This window comes from Monodon monoceros, unplaced genomic scaffold (assembly GCF_005190385.1).
Source record: "Monodon monoceros isolate NGI ecotype Baffin Bay Population unplaced genomic scaffold, NGI_Narwhal_1 Super_Scaffold_9, whole genome shotgun sequence".
Classification (NCBI taxonomy): Eukaryota; Metazoa; Chordata; class Mammalia; order Artiodactyla; family Monodontidae; genus Monodon; species Monodon monoceros.
The window spans coordinates 9,003,051-9,030,287 of NW_021703786.1; the positions used below are offsets into that span (position 1 = coordinate 9,003,051).

Here is a 27,237-nt window from a genome sequence, read left to right on the forward strand (position 1 = left end):
ATTTTTAGCCACTGCGCCACCAGGGAAGCCCCTATTTACTACATTTTTGTCTTCTTTGGTGAGGTGTCTAAGGTCTTTGGCCCATTTTTAAATTGGGTTGTTTGTTTTCTTCTTGTTGAGTTTTAAGTGTGCTTTTTTGTATATTTTGGTTAATTCCTTTATCAGATGTGTCTTTTGCAAGTATTCTTTTCCCAGGCTGAGGTTTGCCTTCTCATTCTCTTGACCTTGTCTTTCACAGAGCAGAAGTTTTTAATTTTAATGAAATCTAGATTATTAATTATTTCTTTCACAGATGGTGCCTGTGGTGTTATATCTAAAAAGTCAGCACCATACCCAAGGTCATCTAGGTTTTTGCCTTTGTTCTTTTCTAGGAGTTTTATACTTTAGTGTTTTACATTTAGGCCTGGGTTCACTTTGAGTTTATTTATGTGTAGGTTGTGAGATGTGGATCTAGGTTCATTCTTTTTGCATGTGGATGTCCAGTGGTTCCAGTGCCATTTGTTGAAGAGGCTGTCTTTGCTCCATTGTTTTGCCTTTGCTCTTTTATCAAAGTTCAATTAACTATATTTATGTTGGTTTATTTCTGGACTCTCTATTCTGTTCCATCAGTGTATTTGTCAGTTCTTTTGCCTGTCATACTGTCTTGATTATAATAAGTGTTGAAGTTGGATGGCATAGTCCTCCAATTTTGTTCTTCTCCTTCAGTATTGTGTTGGCTATTTTGGATCTTTCACGTTTTCATATACAGTTTAGAATTAGTTTGTCAGTATTCACAAAATTACTTACTGGGATCTTGATTGAGATTGAATTTAATCTATAGATGAAGTTGGGAAGAACTGACATCTTAATGATACTGAGTCTTCCTGTCCATGAACATGGAATGTTTCTGCATTTATTTTGTTTTTCTTTGATTTTGTTCATCAGAATTTTGTAGTTTCCCTCCTGTAGATCTTGTACATATTTTGTCAGGTTTAGAGCTAGGTATTTCATTTTCGGGGGTGCTAATGTAATTGGTATTGTGTTTTTAATTCCAAAATCCACTTGTTCATTGTTAGTATATAGGAAAGTAATTGACCTTTATAAATGAACCTTGTATCCTTGAACCTTGATATAATCACTTATTAGTTTCAGGAGGTTTTTTGTTGATACTTCCAAATTTTCTACATAGACGATTGGCAAACAGAGACAGTTTTATATCTTCCTTATCAATTTTTTTTTTAAAATAAATAAATTTATTTATTTATTTTTGGCTCGTTGGGTCTTTGTTGCTGCGCGCGGGCTTTCTCTAGTCATGGTGAGCGGGGGCTGCTCTTTGTTGCAGTGCATGGGCTTCTCCCTGTGGTGGCTTCTCTTGTTGCACAGGCTCTAGGCACATGGGCTTCAGTAGTTGTGGCACATGGGCTTCAGTAGTTGTGGCACATGGGCTCAGTAGTTGTGGCTCGTGGGCTATAGAGCACAGGCTCAGTAGTTGTGGAGCACTGGCTTAGTTGCTCCGCAGCATGTGGGATCTTCCTGGACCAGGGCTCGAACCCATGTCCCATGCATTGGCAGGAGGATTCTTATCCACTGAGCCACTAGGGAAGCCCTCTCAATTTGTATACCTATATTTTCTTTTCTTGTCTTATAACATAAGGAAAGACATACAGTTGAAAAGAACTGGTGAGAGGGAATGTCATTGCCTTGTACCTGATCTCAGAAATCTTTTAAGTTTCTCACTATTAAGTATGATGTTAGCTTTAGGGTTTTTTTGTAGATGTTCTTTATCAACTTGAGGAAGTGCTCCTCTCTTCCTAGTATACTGAGAGTTTTTATCATGTATGTGTGGATTTTGTCAAATCCTTTTTTGCAACTATTGATATGATCATGTGATTTTTCTTTCTTAGCCCACCAGTGTGTGATGGATTATATTAATTGATTTTCAAATGTTGAACCAACGTGCATAGCTGGGATAAATCACACTTGGTCATGGTTTATAATTCTTTTTACACACTGTTGGATTAATTTTGTTAATATTATCTTGCTATTATTTGGTTGAGGATATTTGCATTTGTGTCCATGAGAGATATTGGTGTGTAGCTTTATTTTAATGTCTTTGCCTGGTTTTGGTATTAGGGTAATGCTGGTCTAATAGAATGAGTTGGCAGCATTCCCTCTGCATCTATCTTCTGAAAAAGATTGTAGAGAATTGTTATAGTTTCTTCCTTAAATGTTTGGTAGAATTCACAAGTGAACCTGTCTGGATGTGGTGCTTTCTTTTTGGAAGGTTACTAATTATTGATTTAATTGTTTAATACATCTAGGCCTATTCATATTGTCCATTTCTTCTTGTGTCAGATTTGGCAAATTGTATCTTTCAAGGAATTGGTCTATTTCATTAGATTATCAAATTTGTGGGCATAGAGTTGTTCATAGTATATTTTTAAAATTATCCTTAGCATCCATAGGCTCTGTAGTGATGTTGCTCTTTCATTTCTGATATTAGTAATTTTTGTCTTCTCTCTTTTTTTCTTAGTGAGCCTGGCTAGAGACTTACTGATTTTATTGATTTTTTTTCAAAGAAGCAGGTTTTTGGTTTCATTGATTTTTCTCCATTTGAGTTTCTGGTTTCAATTTCATTGATTTAAGTGCTAATTATTATTATTTCTTTTCTTCTGCTTAATTTGGATCTAGTTTGCTCTTTTTCTAGTTTTCTAAGGTAGCAGCTTAGATTATTGACTTTAGATCTTTCTTCTTTTCTAATATATGCTTTCAGTGCTATAAATTCTTCTCACAACACTACTTTCACTGCCTACCATGTATTTTGATAAGGTGTGTTTTTATTTTCATTAAGCTCAAACTATTTTTAAATTTCTCTTGGGATTTTTTCATTGATCCATGTGTTATTTAGCCATGTGTTGTTTAATCCTCACATATTTTGGGATATTCTAGTTATCTTTCTGTTACTGATTTCTAATTTAATTCGATTGTGGTCTGAGTGCAGACATTGTTATGATTTTTAATTTTTTTAACTTGTTAAAGAATGTTTTATCTCCAGAATGTGGTCTATCTTGGTAAATGGTCCACGTGAAGTTGGGAAGAATGTGTATTCTACCACTGTTGTATGAAGTAGTCTATAGACTACTTCAGTTATGTCAGTTATATCCAGTTGATTGGTGATATTGTTGAGTTCAGCTATGTCCTTAGTGATTTTCTGCTTGCTAGGTTTGTCCATTTCTGATAGCAACTCCACCTATGATAGTGGATTTATCTATTTCTCTTGCAGTTCTATTAATTTTTGCTCCATATAGTTTGCCACACTGTTGTTAGGCACATACATGTTAAGGATTGGTATTTTTTTCTTGGAGAATTGGCCCCTTTATCATTATGTAATGCCCTTTTTTTTTTTTTTATCTCTGATAACTTTCCTTTCTTTGAGGTCTTCTGTGTCTGGAATTAATATAGGTACTCTGCTTTCTTCTGATTAGTGTTAGCATGGTATATTTTTCTCCCTTCATTTACTTTTAATATGTAAGTTTTTTCATCTCTAAAGTGGGTTTCTTTTAGACATCAAATATTTGGGTCTTGTTTTATGATCTTCTCTGACAGTTTGTCTTTTAATTGGTGTATTTAGACCATTGATGTTCAAAGTGATTATTTATAAGGTTGGATTAATATTTACCATATTTATGACTGTTTTCTATTTTTTGCTTTTGTTCTGTGTTCCTCTTTTTGTTTCCCACTATTTTTATGCATTTTTTAGTTTATTGTCAAGGACCAACAAACAAAATCTAGAAATGCTCTATACAAGTGCTGAGGTGCTACAAAAGAGGGGTGGGGTGGAGGAGACACAATAATACACAACAGTCTTTTGAGGAGCTCCAGCTCTTCATTCTAACACTTGAACCAAGGAGAGACAGCCATCCTTTGTCACTAAGGCTGCAGAAGAATGGAAACCTCATTCAGTTTATCAGTTCTTAGGGCAGATACAGCAAGAGCCTATTTAAAGCTGATGCAAAGGCCACTCGTGGTCTGCTGGGAGCCCCCATGCAAAGCAGAATGGATGCTGAAGGTGGTCCATGGCTGCTGGTGGTGGCTGGTCCCAGCTCCTTAGGTCCTGGGCTTCTCTTGATTCTAACTGACAAGCTTGTCAGTCAAATATAGTTGGCCAATGTGGACCTGTCTGTGGATTATCCCAGGGTCTCTTTTGGCTTTATTATTAGGGCTTGAATATTTACAGGATCCTTTACATTCTTATTTTCTCTGAAGACATCTCTTATCCTCCTGATGGTGTAAGTTCTGTCGTTGTCGGCACTGAAGTGCTTGCTCTCCCTCAGCATTGCCTGGTACATATCCAGCACTCGTGCGTGGCTGGAGGCTGCAATCTCGGAACGAAAAAAACGGAGATGGTCTTCTTTGCAGAGGTCCCAAGTTCAATGCAACCTGCAGAACTTCTGCCACCGCAGGGAGCACCAGTGGGACGCATGCGTGGGGCTTGGCCCAGGTAGTGGCCCAGGGTCTGGCCCAGGTGGGCTCTGGCCCTGTGCAGTGGCACAGACACTAAATAAGTATTTTATTTGATTCCATTTTCTCTCCTTTCTAGCATAACCATCATATTCCTTCCCTCCCTCCCTCCCTTCCCCTTTTTTACTGGTTTCCCTAGGTTTTGCAATATGTATTTATGGCAAATCCAAATGTACTTTCCCATAACACTATATCACTTCATGGGTAGTGTGAGTACCTTATAATAACAGTGTAATCTTAATTCCTCACTCCATCCCTTGTATGATTGCTGTCATTTATTTCACGCATATACAGTTGACTCTTGAACAATGCAGGGGTTAGGGGCACCAACCCCCCAGCAGTCAAAAATCTGTGTATAATTTTTGACTCCCCCAAAACTTAAGTACTAGTAGCCTACTGTTGACCAGAAGCCTTACCAATAGATAACATAAAGTCAATTAATGCATATTTTGCATGTTATATGTATTCTTACAATAAAGTAAGCTAGAGAGAGGAAAATGTTATTAAGAAAATCATAAGGAAGAGAAAATATATCTACAGTACTGTATCAATACTGCAAGTTTACGTCATCTATAAGATGATGAAGCATCTGTCAATACCTACAACAATATTATCTTATATGATACAAAGCACTGTAAATGTTATATGCATTTCTAACACTGGACATCAAAAATGAAAAGATGATGTGAAAAAGAAATGTATATTTATTTAGAGGTATAAAAACTCATACGTTGATAATGAAAAAGCAGCAGTATGTTTGCTTTATGGTAACTTAGTGTAATTGATACAGCTGCTTCACAGTAGCCTGACCTATACATGAATGAATGAATCATTTAAAATTGTAAGGTATAAAGTATTACAGTCATATTCATAATATGGTATTGGAAACATTGTTACATTTTTTTAAAAAACACTTACCTGTGATGATATGCTGATGTTGCAGGTTTGATTTTGTCCTTGTTTTTTGCTTTTTTGTTTTTCAGAATAACACAAGTCCTGTATGCTTGCTGTTAACATTACTCAGGAGGCAAATAATGTCCAATTATCTCTCCTTGTAATAATAGATCAGTACTGTGTTTTGATGTCATTTGATATTTTTCTACATCATTTTTAATGACTACATTGCATTCTTTTGAATGGCTGTTCTATAATTTGTAATCTCTATGACTGGATGTTTAAGTGAGAGTCTTTTTCATTTACGATGCTAGTTACTTAGTGGGTTTAATTATTATATTGAAGATTCAGAGACGTTTTCAATTTAGGGAAATTCTCTCTTGTTATTTCTTTGATATTTCAACCCCTGACTTAATCAGGAGTGATTTGCTTTTGAAGAATTAGAAGCCTACTCTAGAAGGATCAAGCAAGATATACAGCTGCCCTATTGGAACTCAGAGGTTTTTAGGCAGCTTCTGTCTTCTCTTTGGGGCCTCAAGTGTGTCTTTTCTGCCTCTGTGTGCAGAGTTCTCTCGTTTTTTGTAGATTGATTTTTTCTGGATACTTATTCTCTGTTATATGACCTTACCATCACATCTCAAAATGAAAGGCTTAAAGTCTATGAAGTGTTCTGGTCTGTTCCCTGTAGTTTAATCAACTCAGTCTAAATGACCCAAATACAGATTCCTAGGAAAGTGAATCTTACTGGTCTTGCTATATTTGGGAGTGTGCTTGGGCTTGGTCATGTGGTATTAATGTAGATACTGGGTCTACCTTTTCAGCAGGGGCTATAATTGATGAACTGTTTTCAGAATAAAGAGTTGAACACGTGTCTAAAGAGGTGCCTAGTATAACATCTTTATCATATATACTAAATTCTTACATATATGAGAATATATACTATTTTTAACCATCTTTTTTCTAAAATTTTTTGGTTATTCTCACTAGTTTATTTTCCAGATTAAGTTTAGAACCCACAGTAATAATTAATTAATTGTTAATTTTAACATTGTCTTCATCAAGTAATATAGCTATTTGAAACAGGAGGTTTTAAGAGAGTTGAATACAGCAAACTGAAGGGTTACTCTATTAGGATAGCATCTATGAATTTACTTCTTTTTTTTATTTATTATTATTGGCTGCGTTGGGTCTTCATTGCTGCGTGCGGGCTTTCTCTAGTTGCGGCGAGCAGGGGCTACTCTTCGTTGTGGTGCGCGGGCTTCTCACTGCGGTGGCTTCTCTTGTTGCCGAGCACGGGCTCTAGGCGCGAGGGCTTCAGGAGTTGTGGCTCCTGGGCTCTAGAGTGCAGGCTCAGTAGTTGTGGCGCACGGGCTTAGTCGCTCCGCAGCACGTGAGATCTTCCCGGACCAGGGCTCGAACTCATGTCCCCTGCATTGGCAGGCGGATTCTTAACCACTGCACCACCAGGGAAGCCCAGGATAGCATCTATGAGTAAAATTCTTACTATGCGGATTTGAATTCCATTGGAAGTTTGGCACCAGACTGAACACTGGTCTAAGTCAAAATTTTCTCTTTAGTCCTGTGATAATATTTAAAATCTACACTTCTGCTATGGTAGCTGCTAGCCACATGTGACTATTTAATTTAATTAAAATTCAGTTCCTCAGTTGCACTAATCACATTTCAGGTTCTCAGTAGCCACATGTGGCTAGTGGCAAGTACATTCAATAGTTCAGGTAAAGAACATTCCACCATCGCAGAGAGTTCTATTGGGTAGTGCTTTAGAGGCTTGTATATTGATAATAACTTGTCTACTAATTTTTAAAAAAATTTTTAAAATTTATTTATTTAGGCTGGGCCAGATCTTAGTTGTGGCAGTCAGGATCTTCGTTGAAGCACATGGGATCTTCATTGTGGCATGCGGGATCTTTAGTTGTGGCAGGTAGACTCTTAGTTGTGGCATGCATACAGGATCTAGTTCCCTGATCAGGGATCAAATCCAGGCCTGCTGCATTGGGAGCGTGGAGTCTTACCCACTGGTCCACCAGGGAAGTCCCAACTTGTCTACTAAATTTTTTTTTATTTTGCGGTACGCGGGCTTCTCACTGTTGTGGCCTCTCCCGTTGTGGAGCACAGGCCCCGGACGCGCAGGCTCAGCGGCCATGGCTTACGGGCCCAGCCGCTCCGCGGTATGTGGAATCTTCCCGGACTGGGGCACGAACCTGTGTCCCCTGCATCGGCAGGCGGACTCTTCAACTGCTGCGCCACCAGGGAAGCCCTTGTCTACTAATTTTTAATGGTGGTGAAAGACGCAAAAATGTCTATTTTGTATAAGTTTTATTTATAGCATTTTGGTCAGTATGTAGAAGATGATGTCGCAGGATGGCTTTGTTTTCTCATTTTAAAAGGGTCATTGAAGAAAGTTTGAAAAATACCAAAATACTGTACAATAAAGGAGAAAATAAAAATGTCAGGCAATCCCAAGGGATAGGATTTTTGAAGTATAATATACAAGTGCAAATATCACAAGAGTGCAGCTGGATTAATTTTCACCAACTAAATAATATACATATATGTCTTTTTACCACGGGTTCTCTATTCCTGGGTTCTTTTTGATTCATGGCTTGATTGTTTGGATTTCATAATCATGCAGTTTTCTTCAAGAAGAGTACATAAATATATTTCTTATTATATCACATCAAGAGGCACTTAATGCCAGTTTGTCTCACTACTGCTAATGTTAAAATTGACCACTTGGTTAAAGTGGTGACTACCAGGTCTCCATTATAAAGGCACATTTTTCTTTTGTAATTAATAAGTAATCTGTGGGGTGATGTTTGGAAACTATGTGAATATCTTGTTTCCCAACAGCTTTTCACCCAGTGATTTTAGCATCCATTTATGTACCTTGCAGGAATCACTTATTACATGGGAGTTGCAAAATGTTGGTTTTTAAAATTTTGTCGTTCTATTTATAATTTTTAGCTAGCATTCTTCTTGAAGGAAGAACTTTCCCTTTCTCTCCCATTTCCTTTCTTTGATTCTTCTTTTTTCCTTTTTGTTGTTGTTGTTGTAAATACCCCAGGTATTTCTCATGAAGTTGGTCAGTGTGACTAATCACTATACTTTGAGACTCATTGCTATAGTCACATCTGTATAAGTTCTACTATACCAGGAGAATTTTTGCTTTATACAGGTTGGTCATCTTTATGATGTGTTTGTTCTTAAACTGAGAAGTCTTACAGAATATAATTGTTCTAGTATAAATTTAGATTAAAAATTAAAAATACCATTTTGGGTTTTTCTTGATTATAAACTTTTCAGAATCTGAGGCAACTGTGTTAAGGAATTCCCACTTACACTAGGCAAGAAAGTAAACAGTAAGTGGAGAGTAGGGTAACAAACACTTACGGTATCAAAAAACAACCGTGAAAAGGATCTGTCTTAATGTGCTAGCCCATTGCAGTTTAACATATTGCTTACAACCTTCACAATAGAATTTGAGTGACTTCAGTTACACATTCCAGGAGACTGGCAGTCTGTTACAATCAGAGTCTGAACTTTAGAGCAGGCTAATTTACAGCAATGGGATGAAGAAAGTTGTGGATTTGTATTACACACTCTCACCTGACACTGTATCTGATCCCTTACCTGCCGATTGACATCTTGAATGAGCTCTTTGAAGCAAGTTCCAGCTTAATTAAAACGTTTGCTTGGTTAGCAGTGATCTGTGAAAGCCTGTGATAAATATTGAATCAGGTTCACCTGCTGGTTGCTGTGAGTAGATAAACAGCTGCCTTGTGCAGTTTAATCATGAAACTGGCAGTAGAGTACTACTGTTTGAATTTTTAAAAAAGAATAGTGGAAAAGGTATAGTTATGTCACTTTTGCTATCTTACTAGAGTGTGTGCTTATGTGAGATTTTGCACAACAGGCATTCAGTACCTGTTTAGGTGGCTTGGACAACAGCAAATGGTTGATAAAGATTAACAGTAAACCCTTCTTCATATGCCTCAAAGTATAATTCAGTATTCATTGACTTTTTTACCACTAACTCTTTAGGTGCATGATGCTTTGAAATAAAAAAGGGCAGTATTTTGCTTTTTTGCCAAGTTAAATGGTAGGTAAAAATGATCCTGTTAAAGATTTAAGGTTATGACTTCCAGCTTCTCACAAATTATCATGAATTTCGTAGCAACTTGAAGAACTTTAGATTTTACTTTATCATATGTAAAATGGAGTTAGAAATATACATTAGTGAACTAAGTATTTTAGAATTATGTTAACATTATGTAATTAACAAACATTAAAAGAGAAATTAATTTACAAGCAGTAGGGGAACCTTTATAAAATTATCTTCTTTGGACTGTCAACTTGTTTATTCCTTTACAGAATTAATGTGACTAACCAAGTTGGTTGTTAAGAAAATGCTATTTCTATTTTATTTCCATTGTAAAATCAGACATAAATTCTGGAATAAAGCCCTCATCCAAATAAGTCACAGTCTTCTTTGAGCACATGATGAAAGTTATGGACTGACTTTCTAAAAATGCATACAAAATTGTGTTTGTAGTTTCTGGGTGATCTCAAACTCTCTCCTCTGTAACAGTCCATGGATGTAAATTAAGAACCTATTTCCTAATAAATTAGTTGAAAATTTTGGTCAGGACGGATTAAGATGAAAGTTATCCTGCTAGGTATTAAGCTGCTGAGGACGAACAAGTGTATTTGCTGTTTTAGGTTCCTTTTAAGCATTTTTCAGGTATATTGTCTACTACAGTCCTTAGCTCCAAGGGTTATCTACTATAGTGGGGATTCCTAATTCTTTTCATAAAGTTTTCATAGTTTTATTCCTGTCATCAGTTTGTTTGGAAGTTTATGGGGAAAATAAAATGTTATTTAAGTCATACTCAGCCTGCTCAACAATTTTTTTTGATATTTATGTCTATACATGGGACTCTCTGGTTCATATTTTTTTATTATATACAATATTCCATAGATTAACAGAACTCCACAGTTTATCCATTGTTTTGTTGACACACTTGGCTTATTTTCCTCACTATTAAAACAGTACTGCAAAGAATATCCCTATTGTATCTGTCTTAATTTGCAAGAGTTTCTCTGGCATGTATGCCTAGCAGGGTCATGCTGGATCAAAGGGTCTATGTATCCTTGATTTCACTAGATCACCAATTTGTTCTCCAAAGTGGATGTGCCACTTTATACTTGGATCAGCAGTGTATGAGAGAGTTGCTGTATATCCTCTCTACCCAGTCTGGTGGATGTGAAATGGAATCTAATTATGGTTTTAATTTGCATTTTCCTAATTAGTAATGAGGTTGAGCATTAGGTTGCACATCTTTTCAGATGTTTGTTGGCTTTTCCGCTTTTCTCTCCTGTGGTTTTCTTGTTCTTGGGCTCTTTTTCTTCTATTGGGTTTGTTTTTTAAAAATTGATTTGCTGGAATTCTTTATATATTGTGAATAATGATCCTCAGTTGGTTATATACAGTGCACATATCTTCTCGAGATTGTGTTTTCAGTCATTTGTGCTTTTGGTGTATTGTTTAAGAAATCCTTTCCTATGTTGAGATAATGAAGATATTTTCCTGTATAGGGACAGAGAGTTTATGGCCCACAAAACCTAGAATATTTATTTTCTGGCCCTTTACAGAAAAAGTTTGTTGAATCTTGCTCTAAAGAGTCTCTTATTTGAGAATTTTTGTTTTTTTCCCTTTTGGAATATAATATCCATCCTGTTAGAAAATATTTGACTTAAATGTCAACTAATAATAAGTTAAAATAGTTATTGTGAAATAAATTGTATAGCTTATCCTTAAGAATATTTTGCAGTTGCATTCAGGAAATAATGCGCTTAGAGTACCAACTTTAAACAGTTCTTTACCTCGTGAGCGAAACTGGTATTGATAAACACACCTTGTAGAACAATTAAAAAGTAAAGCCCTCTTTATGTCAGTGGGGTGAAGTGACCCTTGTCATTGTCTTCTACTTGGCTTGATATATCAGGAATTCTAATGTTTCTTGAATGAATGAATGAATGAGAGAGTACATGTAGAGTGCTTAGCACAGGGACAGCCTTAATAAATGACAGCTATTAATAATGAATATATCAGGATATGTGTTTGTCACCCACAACTACCGTGGCCCAGACATTAGCATAACAAGATGATTTTTCTTTTTATTCTTGAAAAATTGTCCTGTATTTTTTCTTTTAAAAGCTAACCTTTTTATTTTGAAGTAATTTTTTGATATGTGAAGGACTTCAAATTAGGGCATCAGTTAAGCATCTACAGATAAAATGTGGTACATGGGTACAGTATTTGGTTTAAGGACATTAGTCACAATCTATCAATTAAAAAAAATTAAGTTACAGTTATATGCAAAACACCATGCTCAATGAATGAGTAGATGAAGTAATGTAAGACAGTTTCTGTCCTCAAATAATTTGGAGTGTGGTTGAAAGACAATGCATGCACATATGTTACTATTTCATGGACCTAGTTTTCCCCTTATTTCATACCAGTAAGATTCTTTTTGGTCTCTTTTCCTCTCACTTCTTTATTACTTATCTTTCATATTAAATATATCCTTTTATGCTTGCTTTTAGAATTCAGTTCATAGACAGCTTTTAGATACTCCCCTGATTTATGAATTTACAAAATAACATCTCTGACAATGCAATAGTTTCTAACTACTCCTTTATTATTTTCCTTTTTAAGGCATAGTCACCATGCTAATTTTTATTTTTCCAAGTATTTAGGCATAGTAATTTTTGTTGTTGTTGTGGGGAAAGGCTGGAGAGAACTATGAAACTTTAGAGGTTGATGTAGTTATCTTAATCTACTTAAACTTCTGATTGTAGCCTTGTGAAAGGAATAGTGGCAAGGAATCAGCAGTTGGCCTTTCAAGATCAAATGTTATATTCTTTCTTTATCCTTTCAAAAAATTTCAATATATGTCTCTATGTAGTATGACAAGAGAGGGAATAAATAGAAATTGTTAGACACAAAATTTTCTAAAATCCTTGGTTGTTGACCTAAGAACAGTTTTGGCTACTGTAAATTTGAAATGTATTTTTAAACAATTGACTCCTGCATGTGGAACTAATAATAGAGCTGTCACACCCACATGTATCTCTTGTGTTTCTCTTTAAATGATAATAGATTTTTTTGCTGTTATTTGGGTTAAGTTTTCTTGCCTTTTGTTGAAGTAAAAGAACTCTAGACAGTTTCCAGCTATGGGAAAAGAAGCCATCTCTTAAGGAGTTTCGTTCTACCATACAGTGTAGCTATTTACAGTTCTTAGAGATTACAGGTGTTGGGAGCCCATGTGTTTTGTCTTCTTGACGTTCAGATATATTAGATGAGAGAGAATATTTTTTAATTTATTCTCCATTTTCCTAATATAGTCTCTGTAAATTTAAAGAGCAAAAACAAAAGGAAGACATCCCTATGAAAGATAAACTTGATCATTTGTTAGCAGGAGAAATGCTTAGTGAAAAATATTTAATTTTGTTCATCTATTGTTTCAAAACCCCTAGGTCAAAGGGTTTCAGAGAGAGGCTAGAAAATATTAGCCTATTATTGGAGTGGAGGATATTATGACTTCCTGTCATTGCTGTTTCAGGATTCTTTCTCTAGTTTTCTTACAGAATTGAAACTTGCTGATTTTGGTACAAATAATTCTCTTTTGTTACTAAATAATTGTCTTTTTTAAGCCTCTGTTCTATTGCTACATTCATTTATTTCCATCTTTAAATATGATTATACCGAATCCTTTAAATAGAAACTCCAATAGAAGATCACTTCTGAAGAAATAATTCCCCTTTAATATTGCAAATAAATAAGAATCACCTTTCTTAATTTCTATCTTCTACTCTACTTGTGCAACCACCCACTGAAAAACCATCTTCTTTGAGGAGTCACCCTTGAGTTCATAGATGGTATAATTAATTCAGAGCATTTTAAGACTTAAACAGAAAACATTTTTAGTATAAAATTAGCTGTGGTTTAAAATTTTCTCAGTTATGGAGTGAAAAACTAATTTAAGTTACCTAAATAAAGCTGCTCTAGTGGGAAGAGTTTTCTGAAGCTAGTTCTTGATCTTTTACTTTTGTTAGTACAGCTACTAGCATATTTTAAGATAAGCAGATCCCTTTTTAAAATTATTAGTGCAAATACCCCTTTTAAGAATTAAAACATTTGAATACAAGGCAGCAAGTTATAAGTCTATATAATAGCATCCCTTTCTATTTGAAAAAATATGGAAGATATAATTATATGTAGAAGGGTCTGCAAGTTATTTGTGGTGGTGGTTGACTTACTTTGTATTTTTCTGTAGCATTTGAATTTTTTGTTTAGAAAAATAGTGGAATGAAAATAAAAGGAGTGGGTGATAAAGCTTTAAGTGGAATTCATGTTGAAAAGTGTTATATCAAAAAGTAGGTTTTCCGAGCTCTGAAAAAAGGCCACATTATTGAGTTACTTTTTATGCTTGTATGTAATATATCCATGTGGAATATAACAATGCATTGATCCCTAGCATTCTAATATTCAGAGTGAATTTAACTGTATCATAGGGAAGAGATATAATATAACTGAGTGAAAGATTGAAGGTATGGAAAAGTCAACTAATTCTGCTACCAAGAGTTACCTTAATTCTTTTACTGAGTTAATTAATTAATGTGATCATTGCAAAGGCTAGAAAGGAATTCAGTCAGAAATATCATGATATAGTTTGTATGCCGTTTTCTGTGTGACCATAAATTGTTAGATATTGCAACATATGTAACATAAACCACATGTCAGCTGTTTCCTGCCTCACTGTTGACAAGAGCCCCATTCATAACTCTTCTTTTTATCCTTTCAGTGAATAAGTAATTATTCAATATAGAAGGCAGGATATTTGGAACTGGCTATTTAATGTGGCAGCACTCTGTAATGAAATCTGCTGTTACTGGCAACCTGAGAGGGGAATGTAACAATTCCAGCATGGCTGTAACTTTATCTGCTTTGACTGACTGTTTATTTGGCACATCAGTGAACCTTTTATCCCAGTGAGTGACAGCTCCAGAAGGGTCACATTTACATCCATTCTATCATGTATTGTAATATTTAATGGCGGACAAGGTTGAGCGAGACTGGGAGTAATTTGAACTTGCTTTTCCACTGAGTTGAGGCTAAAAGACAGCTTGATCCCCAGTATTGTGGTGTAACATGCTATGACTTAGCATTTGTTTATGAAGGCTAATCTTACTGATTATAATTTTAAAAAAATCTGCAGTTAAATGGTGTGTTTGTTCTACTAAACTAAAACTCTAGTACAAATTCTCTTAAGCTACTGTGCTATTTAGTTTTTTTCCCTATCAGTGACCATTCCTATAAACTAACCATTTCATAGTCTTTCTCTTAAATGAGGCTGCATTCTGTCTCATAGTAACTGAGGTTGAGAAGGGAGTAGTTATTAAGAATTCCTGGGTTCTAATATATAGCATAAAGCTTTTAAAATTTTTTTATTTTTGAGAGTTTGGAAACAGGAGAGAAAAACCAGCTAAATACTAGACTATACTCCTGATGTTCCATAAGGTGCCTTTATATAACTATTTTAATTATGAAACTGAATTGAGTAAAATTGTCCAGGAAAAGCTATCCTGACTGGTAATTTTACTGATGGATTTACATTTCATGACAGGTAATTGAATTTCAGATGTACTTGTTCCACACAAGCAACCTGCCTTTATTATTAAATATTAATAATTTGCATTCATTTTCATACTTTTGCTAGAGAATAGTTTTCTTGTTTTTGACTGATGCTTTAGATTCAGCTTGATATTTCTGTTCTTCTGTAAGCTATATTTAAAATGCTTTTTAAGATGTTGGTATATTATAGGATATTTGAATGGACTGTGCTGTAAAGAAAAATAGCACTATCAACTCTAAATTGTAATATCACAAGTTCACTTGAAGCCTAAGCAAAAATGAAAATTGTCCTTTGTTTTATCTTATTTTTATAATTTATGAAAGAGGATAATTAAAATATACTTAAAACATTTGGAATTTGAGAGTTGGAGTAGTATGTTAGAATACAATGCAAATATGGAAACATCATTTATAATGATAAAAATGGTTTATCATTTATTTATGAAGGAGAACCAATTTGAATTTGTAGTTTTTTCTTTAATGGCAAGTTTTAGATGATGTAACATCATGAATTTCTCTTTATTTGACAGTTGTGATTCACTGCTTATAGTTTTGATTCCATGAGAGGTTTGATAACAATTTTATGGTAGTCCAGACATTAGTTATCTTTTCTTTCCTTTGTTACAGCCCCCTGGTAACTGTTCTAGGTGCTGTTGTTCTACTAAACAAGGAGACAGTCAAGATTCTTCAAATACCACTAAGAAGGATCATGGGGGGAAGTCCAAGATACCCAAAATATATTTTGGGACACGCACACACAAGCAGATTGCTCAGATTACTAGAGAGCTCCGGAGGACAGCATACTCAGGGGTCCCAATGACTATTCTTTCCAGCAGGGATCACACTTGTGTCCATCCTGAAGTAGTAGGTAACTTCAACAGAAATGAAAAGTGCATGGAATTGCTAGATGGAAAAAATGTGAGTAAGTTAATGTATTTTAGAGGAAAAATTAGCTGAAAAGATTGATTACTTTTTAATGTGTTCATTTTATATGTACATTTACAGCAATAATCAAATAACTTACAAAAATCAAATTGATTGCTAGTGTTGATATTTTTTAAAAAATAATTTTACTATAAGAAAGTCTTTACTCAAGTTTTAAATTATGGGTTTTTGTCCTAAAGCTTGGGGATATTTATTTATTTCCTTGAAAATTAATTTTCATTTTAGTCACCCGTCTTCATACTTTCTTCTTTTAAATCTCTCTACCCAAAATAGTCAAACGTGGATGTCATATGAGGAGATTAAAAACATTTAAGTGATTTAGTCTAACTAGATCTAATTAATGTATTTAACATATTTAAAAACTTCAAAATAAGGTAGTTTACATAGGCCCTCTCTTTGAGCAAATTTTTAAATGTTTTTTAATTGAGAAATGTAATGACTATACTGTCTCATAATTCTGATTAGTACAGACTTCTTTCAAAAAATTATGTTAAATTATTAACTGAAGATATGTTGATGGTTTTGAAATTTTCCAGGGATATTTAGAATAATACAAATTTTAGCTAGGTAGATAAATCTTTCTTACTAAAGACATGATTTTTTAATAATATTTTGGCAGTATTAGTTTGGCAGTCTGTGTACCAGTTTGATAACTAGTTTACTCTAAAATTGAAGTTATAGGTCTGGAATTATACCTAGAAATTATTGGTGAAGCATAAGTTGATAGTATATGAAATGACCAATGATATTTTAATATATTTTGAAAGTTGTTCTGTCTTTCTGTATTTTGTCAAACATAAGTGGTTCTACACAAAAGGCTAAGAGCTATAGCCTCTAGAGTTTCATTTAATTGATATATCACCTCCTACCATATAATGCGAATAGATTATTACGTTTTATGCTTTTCTTTGTCAGTGCTTTCTTTTATGGAAATTTATTCAAGCCTTATTTGGGATTATTCAAAAGAAACTTCAACAGATATTCAAACCTGATAATATGAAGTATAATTACTAAGGGGCTTCAGTGGGAAAACTTAAGTGACTTGTTCAGAACCAGGAAGAGAATACAGAATAATTGAATCAAAACCGTTGTTGAAATTCTGTGATCATACTTGTTTTCATATCAGTTCTTTTTAATTAACTGAGGAACTGTGAAATCTCTTCACTCTGTATATTTAAAAAGTTCTCTTCAAAGAGAGATAAAAATACTAAAAAGCCAAATGGTAAAAAAATAATAAAATAGAGAAAAGGCTCTTCATGATAAAACCCCATAAATTTTATATTTAAGTAGACTTCTTTCTGTAAGTGGCTAACTGATCTACTAAATTCCTCAAATGCTTGAAATTTGTTTTCTGGCTATAATAGTCTATGTAAGAAGACTTGCTGGCATTGTCATTATCTTTTACTACTTGTTACTGAGAAAATTATTATGTAATTTATTATGTGTTTGTTATCCCATTAGTAAAAACAATTATAAAGTTTAAGATTGTGTATTGAAAGCAAATATTTTATGTAATCCTCTAGAATCGTGCAGTGGTGGTTATGTTTTTTGATTGGTCTTTATCCTCCAAAGTTTGAATCATGTAAAAATAAAAATCCAATAGACTTTTTCATTGGCCTTTGGGTTCTGTTTTCAAGTAAACAATTCTTTTATTTTTGAATATTAGTATTATAAATAATTGAAGATACCTGCTTGTAGTTGTTTTGACCTAATTCTGCCTCAGAATGCCTAGCTCATAGGCGTACATGAACATTCTTTTTCTTGTTCGCAAGCCCTCAGGGTAATTTGGTATTGTAATGAGGGCCAATTACAAAGTCACTAAAGGTGTCTATGTTTACCATGGCTGAATTACCAAAGAGAAATGATAAATAGATACCTGACAGTTTGAGTGAAAAAGAGTTTAAAGTGTGATAACGCTTCAATTGACAGACTCCCCTCAGGGTTATATTACACTGCTAAAATGGATGAGCTTTTCTGGTTTTGCTATCAGCCTCCACAGCAGTGTCATTCTAAGTGCCCTTAAAGTGTAAACTTTCTGAGTTTTTGGCTTGATCCAAAGGCACATGTTTTTTTGTTCACTGTTTCTTTTATGCTCCTATACTGGAAGAGCAATGCACTTATCTGCTAAAAGTTAAATTTTGTTTCAACTAAGAAAAAATAATCTTAACTAGCCCTAGAAATAACTCTAAAAAGTTATTTTAGGTATAGAAGAATATCTATTTTTTGTTAAGATGAGATTTAACAGTCCATAACCATAGACTCTGAAGGCACCTTAGTGATCATTTTGTACAAATAAAAACTTTCAGAATAGTATGGAAGATACTTGGAATGAAGAAATGGTGAATGTCATATTATTAAGCTCAATCTGTATCAAGCTCAGTATGAAAGATACTTGGCACATCTTCAACTGTCTCTTGACCTCAGAATCATAGAATTTTAGAGCTAGAAGGAACCTTAGAAATGGCATAGTCAGTGGGTCAGAGGAATCTTAAAAGGCTTCTAATTCAACTACTCTTTTGATGCCTAGTCACATGAGAAAAATGGGCCCTGAAGTTTGCCCAGTGTCAGACAACTAATTAGCAAGGAAGGAAGCAAGTCTTCTAACTGCTAACCATTGCTGTTTTTACTACACTAGAAACAAAAATGAAAGATGGCATCATAGTGTGGGGAAGTTGACATGGCATGAAGGGTAAAAAAGAGTAGTAGAGATTAGACAAAGTAAGTGAAAATAATATAAAAATGAAGCAAATAAAGAAGGTTAGGTGAGCCCTTTCTTCCTAATTTTTATTTTTAATACCTTGGAGGACCAATAAGCAGCATGGCTTTAGGAGAATTAGCAGTCCTCAGCTGATCATGCCTTGTCCTTGGATTTGCTGACATTCTTTTATAGGTTATGACCTTTTTATGATTTACTCCATTTCTAGCAATGTCTAGATATTTTTGTGTATGTAATGAGGTATGAATGTTTTAAAAACATAGATTTGCCTTTTGTATAGTTCATAGATAAACACACACACACACACACACACACACACACACACACACACACATATATGTACATATCCCCCCACTGGTTAAGGACAGCAAACTGGGAAAGATAAATATTGGATTTCAAAATCACATTTAATTTTTTTTCGATATATAAAATTAATGAATTAAAATGGCTCATTATTTCACCACTTAGTCCCAAATGACAATTGAAAAAGAAAAGTAACATATACACGGTTAGAGACTCAAAATTACAGAAATGCATTAAATGAAAAGATCTCTCTTTCCAGTTCTTTCCATCCCCTTAAGGGAACTACTGTAAGGTTTTATGTATATTCTTCTAAAACATTTAAAATATGTATTTTCTATAATGTATGTGTATAGATTATTTTTAAAGCTTAAACCCATCAGCACATAGACAAATCTAACTTATTTTTTAAGGGCTATATCTTTTGTATGAATTTTTGCCACAATTTATTTAACATATCCCCTGTGGGTAGACGTTTGGTTTATTTCCAATTTGGGGGGCTATTAAACAGTACAGTATATATATATTTAAATGGTGAAATTTTATTTGGTAGTTACTGACAAATTTCCAGTGCACTTCTAATAGAAGTAGAAGTTTATACTTCTAATTTTATACATCTTTTAATAGGATATGCCACACCTTTGCTAGGACTGGATTTTATCAAACATCTTATTTTTTGATTGGTGTATGTTAATAAAATTTTTTTACTTCTAATAATAGAATGGCAAAGGACATTAGTAAATAGTACATGAAAGAAGGTATGCAAATTACTGTTGAAACTTTTTAGAATGTTCGTACAATGTAATGTTAAACCTTGCTAGAAAGTGTGAAAAATACAAATCAAAACAACAGTCTTCTATTTTTACCTTTAAAATAGGCAAAGATAAGAAAAGATAATATTAATGTTGATAAAGGTGTGGAAAAAGGATAATGTAAAATGCTATACATTTTCTGGAGAATAATTTGGTGATATGGTTTTCAAGAAACTTAAAAATATTTTTACTCTCTGATCCTATAATGCCATTTCTAAAACTGTATACTAAGAAAATATTTAGAAATGAGCATAAAAATTCTTATTGCAGATTATTTATAAAGCAAAAATTGAGAACAGTCTAAATATCTAGTAATAAACTGGTTCATCAACTATGGCACATTAATCCAGTGTACATATATAGGCAACAGTGAAAAGAAACTTGGCGATATGAAAAAATATTTCTGATAGGATTTTTAATAAAATAGGCTAAGAGAAAAAAGGAGATCCCAGTTTTGTAAAAAAAAATATTTAGTGGCTAGATTGTTAATAATCCTCAGTGCCTGGGGAAAATTTGCTTTGTTCTCATTATTTTAAAGTTGGGTCTCATTATAGAGATATATCCACAAGTATATATGTATAGAAGAAATGTGAAATGAAATACATCAAAATCTTGATAGTACATTGTTTGTATAATGGGATTTTAGGTAACTTAGGGCTTTTTGGTACTCTTATATTTTCCAACTTTTTGTAGTGAATACTCTTTTTTCCCCTAGGACATTTCTCCTGCCCTCCTTCCCAGTTTCCATTCTTCCTTTGTTTTTACTTATTTATATTTGATTAAGTAATACTGTCTCATGGCTCAAATTGAAAAGGTACAAAAGTGTCTATAGAGAAAAATGTCTTTCAGTCCTGTTCCCAAGTCACTTGGCTCTCATCTTTGAAAGCAACTAGTGATACCATTGGCCTTGTGTATCCTTCCAGATCCTTCCAGAAATATTTTTGTCTAATACCACTTTAATCAGAACAAAGTCACAACAAACATACTTTTAAAAATATGTTTCTCAAGTTAATTTGGGATATTTCCAGCTATACTGATCTGGAGCTCTATCTGAGTTAACTAATATAGTTCTTTAAAATGGTTGTATTATAGATGTGGTGTATGTACTCTGTCTCCTCTGTTAAATCTTTACTTTGTGGCTTTAATGATGTTTCTAAAATTCTGAGGTGAACTTGTGTTATTTCTTCTGTTCTAGTATTGCTTCATATTTCAGCTATGCATTTTTTTTTTTAGGGAAAATTCTGCTATTTTTATCATGGTGTTCATAAAATTAGTGATCAACACATATTACAGACTCTCCAAGGGATGTGCAAGGCCTGGGATATAGAAGAATTCGTCAGCTTGGGGAAAAAACTAAAGGCATGTCCATATTACACAGCACGAGAACTAATGCAGGAGGCTGACATAATATTTTGTCCCTACAACTATCTTCTAGATGCACAAATAAGGGAAAGTGTGAGTAGATATGTAAAAATTAAAAGAACTGTTTTCCTACTATTGGGATATAAGTGATGAATGTAAAGCTTTTAGATGTTTTAATGTCTTTTACTTTATTCTTTGCTTTATATTTAATTTATGGAAATGTGTAAACAGATTAGAGTATTGAAAACATATTCTAGGGGGTATTAAAAACTGAATTTTAGACATTGTCATTTTAATTTCCAAAGTAATAAGCACTTCTAAGGACCTAGTACTGAAGTGGAATCATAACAGGGTTTTTCAACCTTGACGGTAATGACATTTTGGGCTGGATAATTCCTTGTTGTGGTGGGCTGTCTGTGCATTGTAGGATGTTTATTAGCATCTCTGGTTTTATCCACTAGGTGCCAGTGGTACCCTCGCAGTTGTCACAATCAAAAATGTCTCCAGACGTTGCCAAATATCCCCTGGGGTACAAAAAATTTCTCCCATTTGAGACCCTTATATAGCGATCTCTTTATGAATAGAAAGAATGATTTTAAAACATTTATCTAAAGAATCTGTGTTTTGAAGAACTTACGTTGGGAGAATATGCATACTATGCAAATTATGCTCTGTGAACTTTGAATAAGTGAATTTGGATACAGCATTTGTGTTTATCTGCCTGGTTCTTAGAGAAATCCAGTTGTTACAGCATAAGACAAAAAGTGAATAACTTCATATATTCAGTTGTTATTCCTCTCTTTAGATCTGACTCTACAACTTTCATTAGCTTTCTATTTCTGTAAGTTTAAAATGAATAGGCATTATGTTTAATACCCCTGCTATCCTTCCTCTTATTTGGCTGCCTTTCAGCTAGGTCTCTTTCCGTTGAGCAACGGTGTATATCAATGCCAAGTCAGTCTTCCTCTGCTTAAAAATCTCTTATATCTCTCTTTGCTCATGGGATAAAGTCATATTTCTTAAGCTTACTCCCAAGATGATCAATAGTCTGACCTAAATCTGCCTTTTCAGCCTTCTCTGCTACAGACTCCCAACTTGAACTCTTCAAAAACTTACCTCAAAGTCCCCTGAGGATACCTTGTTCTTTCCTGTATCTCTGCTTTTGATTACACCTATATTGAATTGCCCTACTCTCTCTCTGTGTATCCAAATCCAAATCCTGCTCATTTTTTAAACCTCAGTATATTTCCTACTCTTTTATGGTTCTTTCTCAGCCATCTGCAGCCCTCTGTATATTATTATTTCCTCAGAATAACTCAGTGGCAATTGCTTTGTGACATTTTGTATTAGTCAGGACTCTTTCAGTTGCATTTGACACAAACCCAGCTTCAATAGAGCTTAAAAAAATATACTTGACTATCGTGATGACTTTGTAATCAGGCAAGTTCTTCCCAGTAGGAACAAAGATAACCATAATCAGCTAGCTTTTCTCCAGCTAGGTAACCTGGAAAAAAGAATATGATTTCACATTAGCCACCCATAATTACTCTGATTGGCCTAGCTTGGATCTCATACCCATTCTTGAACCAGTCATTGTGACCATAGACAGATGGAATACTTTATTTAATTGACAAGCCTGGGTTCTAAGTCTACCCACATTATGAGAGTGGTGATGTCCCTTGATTAACAGCTTAACAGTCCTACAGACATCACATGGGAGTTGGGGAAGAGCACTTCTCAAAAGGGTTGCAGAAGAGACTGAAATGAAACAGATACATACTATATTGTATTAGTATTTTGAGAGTCTTTTGAATCTTGTGTTGTTATTTTCGTTTTAAAGGTTTTTTTTTTTTATTCTACTTTTTATATTATGTTGGAGATCCCTTATACCCCTTTGTGTAACCAGCCATATGTTGATCCTGGCTCACTTAACACATATTATTTTGGTTGATAGGTTTACAAGTATTTTGAGAGTGAAAAATGGAAAACTGTAATGCTGAGCTGATATTTGGTTGGCCTAAGTGCTTTAAAATTTTAAGACTGAGAATCAGTTGCTTATATAGTTGGACTTGTGATATTGGCCTATAGTGTGAATTTTTTAATGAAATATCTTGCCTATTGCTGTTAAATCCATTTTGCTGAATGTTTTACAGGAAAACTCTTTTATCTTATAGATGGATATCAATCTGAAAGAACAGGTTGTCATTTTAGATGAAGCTCATAACATTGAGGACTGTGCTCGGGAATCAGCAAGTTACAGTATAACGGAAGTTCAGCTTCGGTTTGCTCGGGATGAACTAGATAGTATGGTTAACAATAATATAAGGAAGAAAGACCATGAACCCCTACGAGCTGTGTGCTATAGCCTCATTAAGTAAGAACATTTGTCTTTCAGTGTCATTTGTGCTGCCTTTGTATTAAAAACATGTTTTATTGTGCCAAGTATTTTACAATTAGTAAACTTTGACCAGGCTACTTGGGAAATGGATTGTTGTTTGCCCATTAAAGGTAGAGATAGGCTAGTCCAAACTTTTGTCTTGTTCAAAAGAATATAGTGAATGTAACTGATTTTTAAAATTGATAATTGTGAATCTTATTCCTAATTTAGCAGGATAATTTAGTAGTCCCATAAGATGTGTGTAGGATATTGGGCTGAACATTAACTAAACATGGTTTTAATTAACATATTTTAAAATTCTGGACCATGGCTTTATTTTATCGCTTTATCCTACAGTTTGAGTAGGATTCTGGTTTGATGAGTTTCATTTAACCAAGATTTCAATACTGTAAAATAATAGATTTAGTATTTTATTTATTTATTTTTAAAATTATTTATTTATTTGGCTGTGTCAGGGCTTTGTTGTGGCACACAGGATCTTCGTTGTGGAATGTGGGATCTTTTCATTGCAGCACCTGGGCTCTTCTCTGGTTGCAGAGTGTGGGCTCTCTAGTTGTGGTGCATGGGCTCTAGAGTGCACAAGCTCAGTAGTTGTGGCGCGTGGGCTTAGTTGCCCCACGGCATGTGGGATCTTAATTCCCTGACCAGGGATCCAACCCGCGTCCTCTGCTTCGAAAGGAGGATTCTTAACCACTGGACCACCAGTGAAGTCCTGATTTAGTATTTTATTGAAACTTACATTAGATAGTTTCCCTTTAATTAGGCGTTATGTTGTTGATCTAGAATCTCTTTACCTTAGAAAAAAATGTTACCTGACACTACATCCCGTTCCATTTATTGCAGCACTTTTCTGTTCCCTTCACAGTATATATTTTTTAAAATTTGCATGTTTATACATCCACATGTTCAAACATAAGAGGTTTACAAATTTATATTGTAAAAACCTTTTTCCCACCCCATCTGCTTAATTTCTGTCTTCCTGAACAAGTTTATCATTTAGTTCATATTTATGCAAAAATGAGCCAATATAGATACTTTCTCTTATCCCTCCTTTTTACCCAAATGATGGCATCTATACATACACTTTTTTCTTCTCCATTTTAAACATAAAATATATTTTATTTTTGGGTCTTCCCTGGTGGTGTAGTGGTTAAGAATCTGCCTGCCAATGCAGGGGATACGGGTTCAATCCCTGGTCCGGGAGAATCCCACATGCTGCGGAGCAACTAAGCCCACGTGCCACAACTACTGAGCCTGTGTGCCTCGAGCCCATGCTCCACAACTAGAGAAGCCACCACAATGAGAAGCCCACGCGCCACAACAAAGACTAGCCCCCGCTCGCCACAACTAGAGAAAGCCTGTGCGCAGCAACGAAGACCCAATGCAGCGCCCCCCCCAAAATATCTATATAGATGTATGTTTTATTTTTTCTGCTGTATAGCAAAGTGAATCAGTTATACATATACATATATCCACTCTTTTTTTTTTCTTTGGTACGCGGGCCCTTCACTGTTGTGGCCTCTCCCGTTGCGGAGCACAGGCTCCGGATGCGCAGGCTCAGCGGCCATGGCTCCCGGGCCCAGCCGCTCCGCGGCATGTGGGATCTTCCTGGACCAGGGCACGAACCTGTGTCCTCTGTATCAGCAGGCAGACTCTCAACCACTGCGCCACCAGGGAAACCCTTATGTTTTATTTTTTAAAAGCCAGTTTATTGAGGTATGATTGACATATATAAAACTATTAATATTTAATGTATAAAACTTGATGAGTTTGAGATAAGTATACATCTGTGAAACCATCACCACGGTTTTTAACATAAACATACTCATTGCCTCTAGAAGTTTCCTTCTGCCCTCTTTATTTATTATTATTTGTGATAAGAACACTTAATATAAGACATACCCTCTTAGCAAATTTTTAAGTATACAATACAGTATTGTTAGCTGTAGGCATTGTACTTTATATGTACATTTTTCTGTATCTTGCCTTTTTTCACTTAACAATATATTTTGGAGATCTTTCCATATCAAGACCCAGAAAGCTTCTCAGTTTTAAAAAAACAGTTGCCTAGAATTCCATTGCATGGATGTACAGTGATTAATTTAACCAGCCTCTGATAGTAGATATTGAGGTTGTTTTACAATCTTTTGCTATTACATTGCTGTAACGAACATATGCCCTTTCATCTGTCTGGGAGTATATCTATAGCAAAATTTTTAGAAGTGGGATTCTTGGGTCAAAGCATAGATCTACATGTAATTTTGATAGGTATTTTTAAAATTTACACAGTAGATGGTTGAGTGGAAGACTAATTTATACTCTGACCAGCAATGTATGAGAATATGAAAGTTGTTTTTTTTCTAACCTGATGGGTGAAAAGTATCCCAGTGTACTTTTCATTTACATTTCTCTCTTTTTTTAAAAAATGTATTTATTTATTTGGCTGTGCCAGGTCTTAGTTGTGGCACGCGGGATTTTTGCTGTGGCACACGGAATCTTTGCTGCGGCATGCGAGATCTTTAGTTGCAGCATGAAGGATCTAGTTCCCTGACCAGGGATCGAACCTGGGCCCCTGCATTGGGAGCACAGAGTCTTAACTGCTGGACCACCAGGGAAGTCCCTCATTTACATTTCTCTTAATGTGTGATTAAGCATTTTTAAGGGCCATATATATGTCCTTTTCTGTCAACTCTCTGTTGACATTTCTGTCTTTGTTCTTGTTTTTATGGTTCTTTTTCTTATTGATTTGTAGATGTTCTTTGTAAATTGACCCTTTGCTTGTGATAAGAGTTGCAAACATTCCCCTCCATTTTGCTATATGCTTGTGTCTTTCCTTGTGGTATTTTTGCCATGTAGAAGTTTGTCATTTCTATTTCACAGCATAATTTGTTGAAAGAGTTGTCTGTAGTTGCTGATTCTATTTTCTCACTTCCCATTCTTTCCTTATCCATCCCAGTAGTGTTGCTGTCTGCATAATTCTACTGAAACTGTTCTTATCGAGATCTCCAGTGATCCAGAGATTGCTAAGTGCAAAGGTTATTTTTCTGTTATTTTACTTAGCCTCTCAGCATTGTTGGATACTGTTGACTACCACCTTTATGAAAAGTGTTTTTGTCTTCTGTGGAATAATAGAAAATATGTATTCAATATATTGGTCTCTGTCCCCAGTTCCTGGCACGGAAGTCCTAAAACCTTTATAATTTCCTAAGTGATAAGAGCACTAAGAGCATTTTCTGTTCTACTATTTCATTTTTGGCCCCAGTTCCTGACAGAGCTCCTAAATCCCCTGGGATTTCCTGGATGACAGGTCTGTCTTTTGTTCTAATGAGGTGATGGGTTTGTGGGCTCCTGGATGGGTCTGGTCACTAGAAAGACCAAGGCATGTTTAAAAGCTTGGAACTTTCAGCCCACCTCCCCTCTGGGAAGAGGAGAAGGGCTGGATATTGAGTTAATGTTCCATCATGTCTTTGTAATGAAGTCTTCATAAAAATACCAAAAGTACAGTATTCAGAGAGCTTCTGCATTGGTGAACACACCTATGTACTTGGAGTGGGGTGCACTTCACCTCCACAAGGACAGAAGCTTCTGTGCT

The 27,237-nt window shown here is 34.8% G+C and overlaps 1 protein-coding gene and 1 pseudogene across 5 annotated transcripts in view; one reads left to right on the top strand and one right to left on the bottom strand.

The window, feature by feature from the left end:
- BRIP1 (BRCA1 interacting protein C-terminal helicase 1) overlaps positions 1-27,237 on the top strand; it is a 192,358-nt gene that overhangs the window by 42,782 nt on the left and 122,339 nt on the right. For all 5 annotated transcript variants that reach the window (XR_003792003.1, XR_003792005.1, XR_003792004.1 and 2 more), the window contains 3 exons: positions 15,740-16,030; positions 21,119-21,340; positions 23,422-23,621. Coding sequence is in view for 2 of the 5 variants with exons in the window: in XM_029212473.1 (XP_029068306.1) it covers positions 15,740-16,030; positions 21,119-21,340; positions 23,422-23,621 (713 nt within the window). In the remaining 3 variants the exon portion in view is untranslated. The remainder of the gene's footprint in view (positions 1-15,739; positions 16,031-21,118; positions 21,341-23,421; positions 23,622-27,237) is intronic.
- LOC114888883 lies at positions 4,087-5,517 on the bottom strand (annotated as a pseudogene).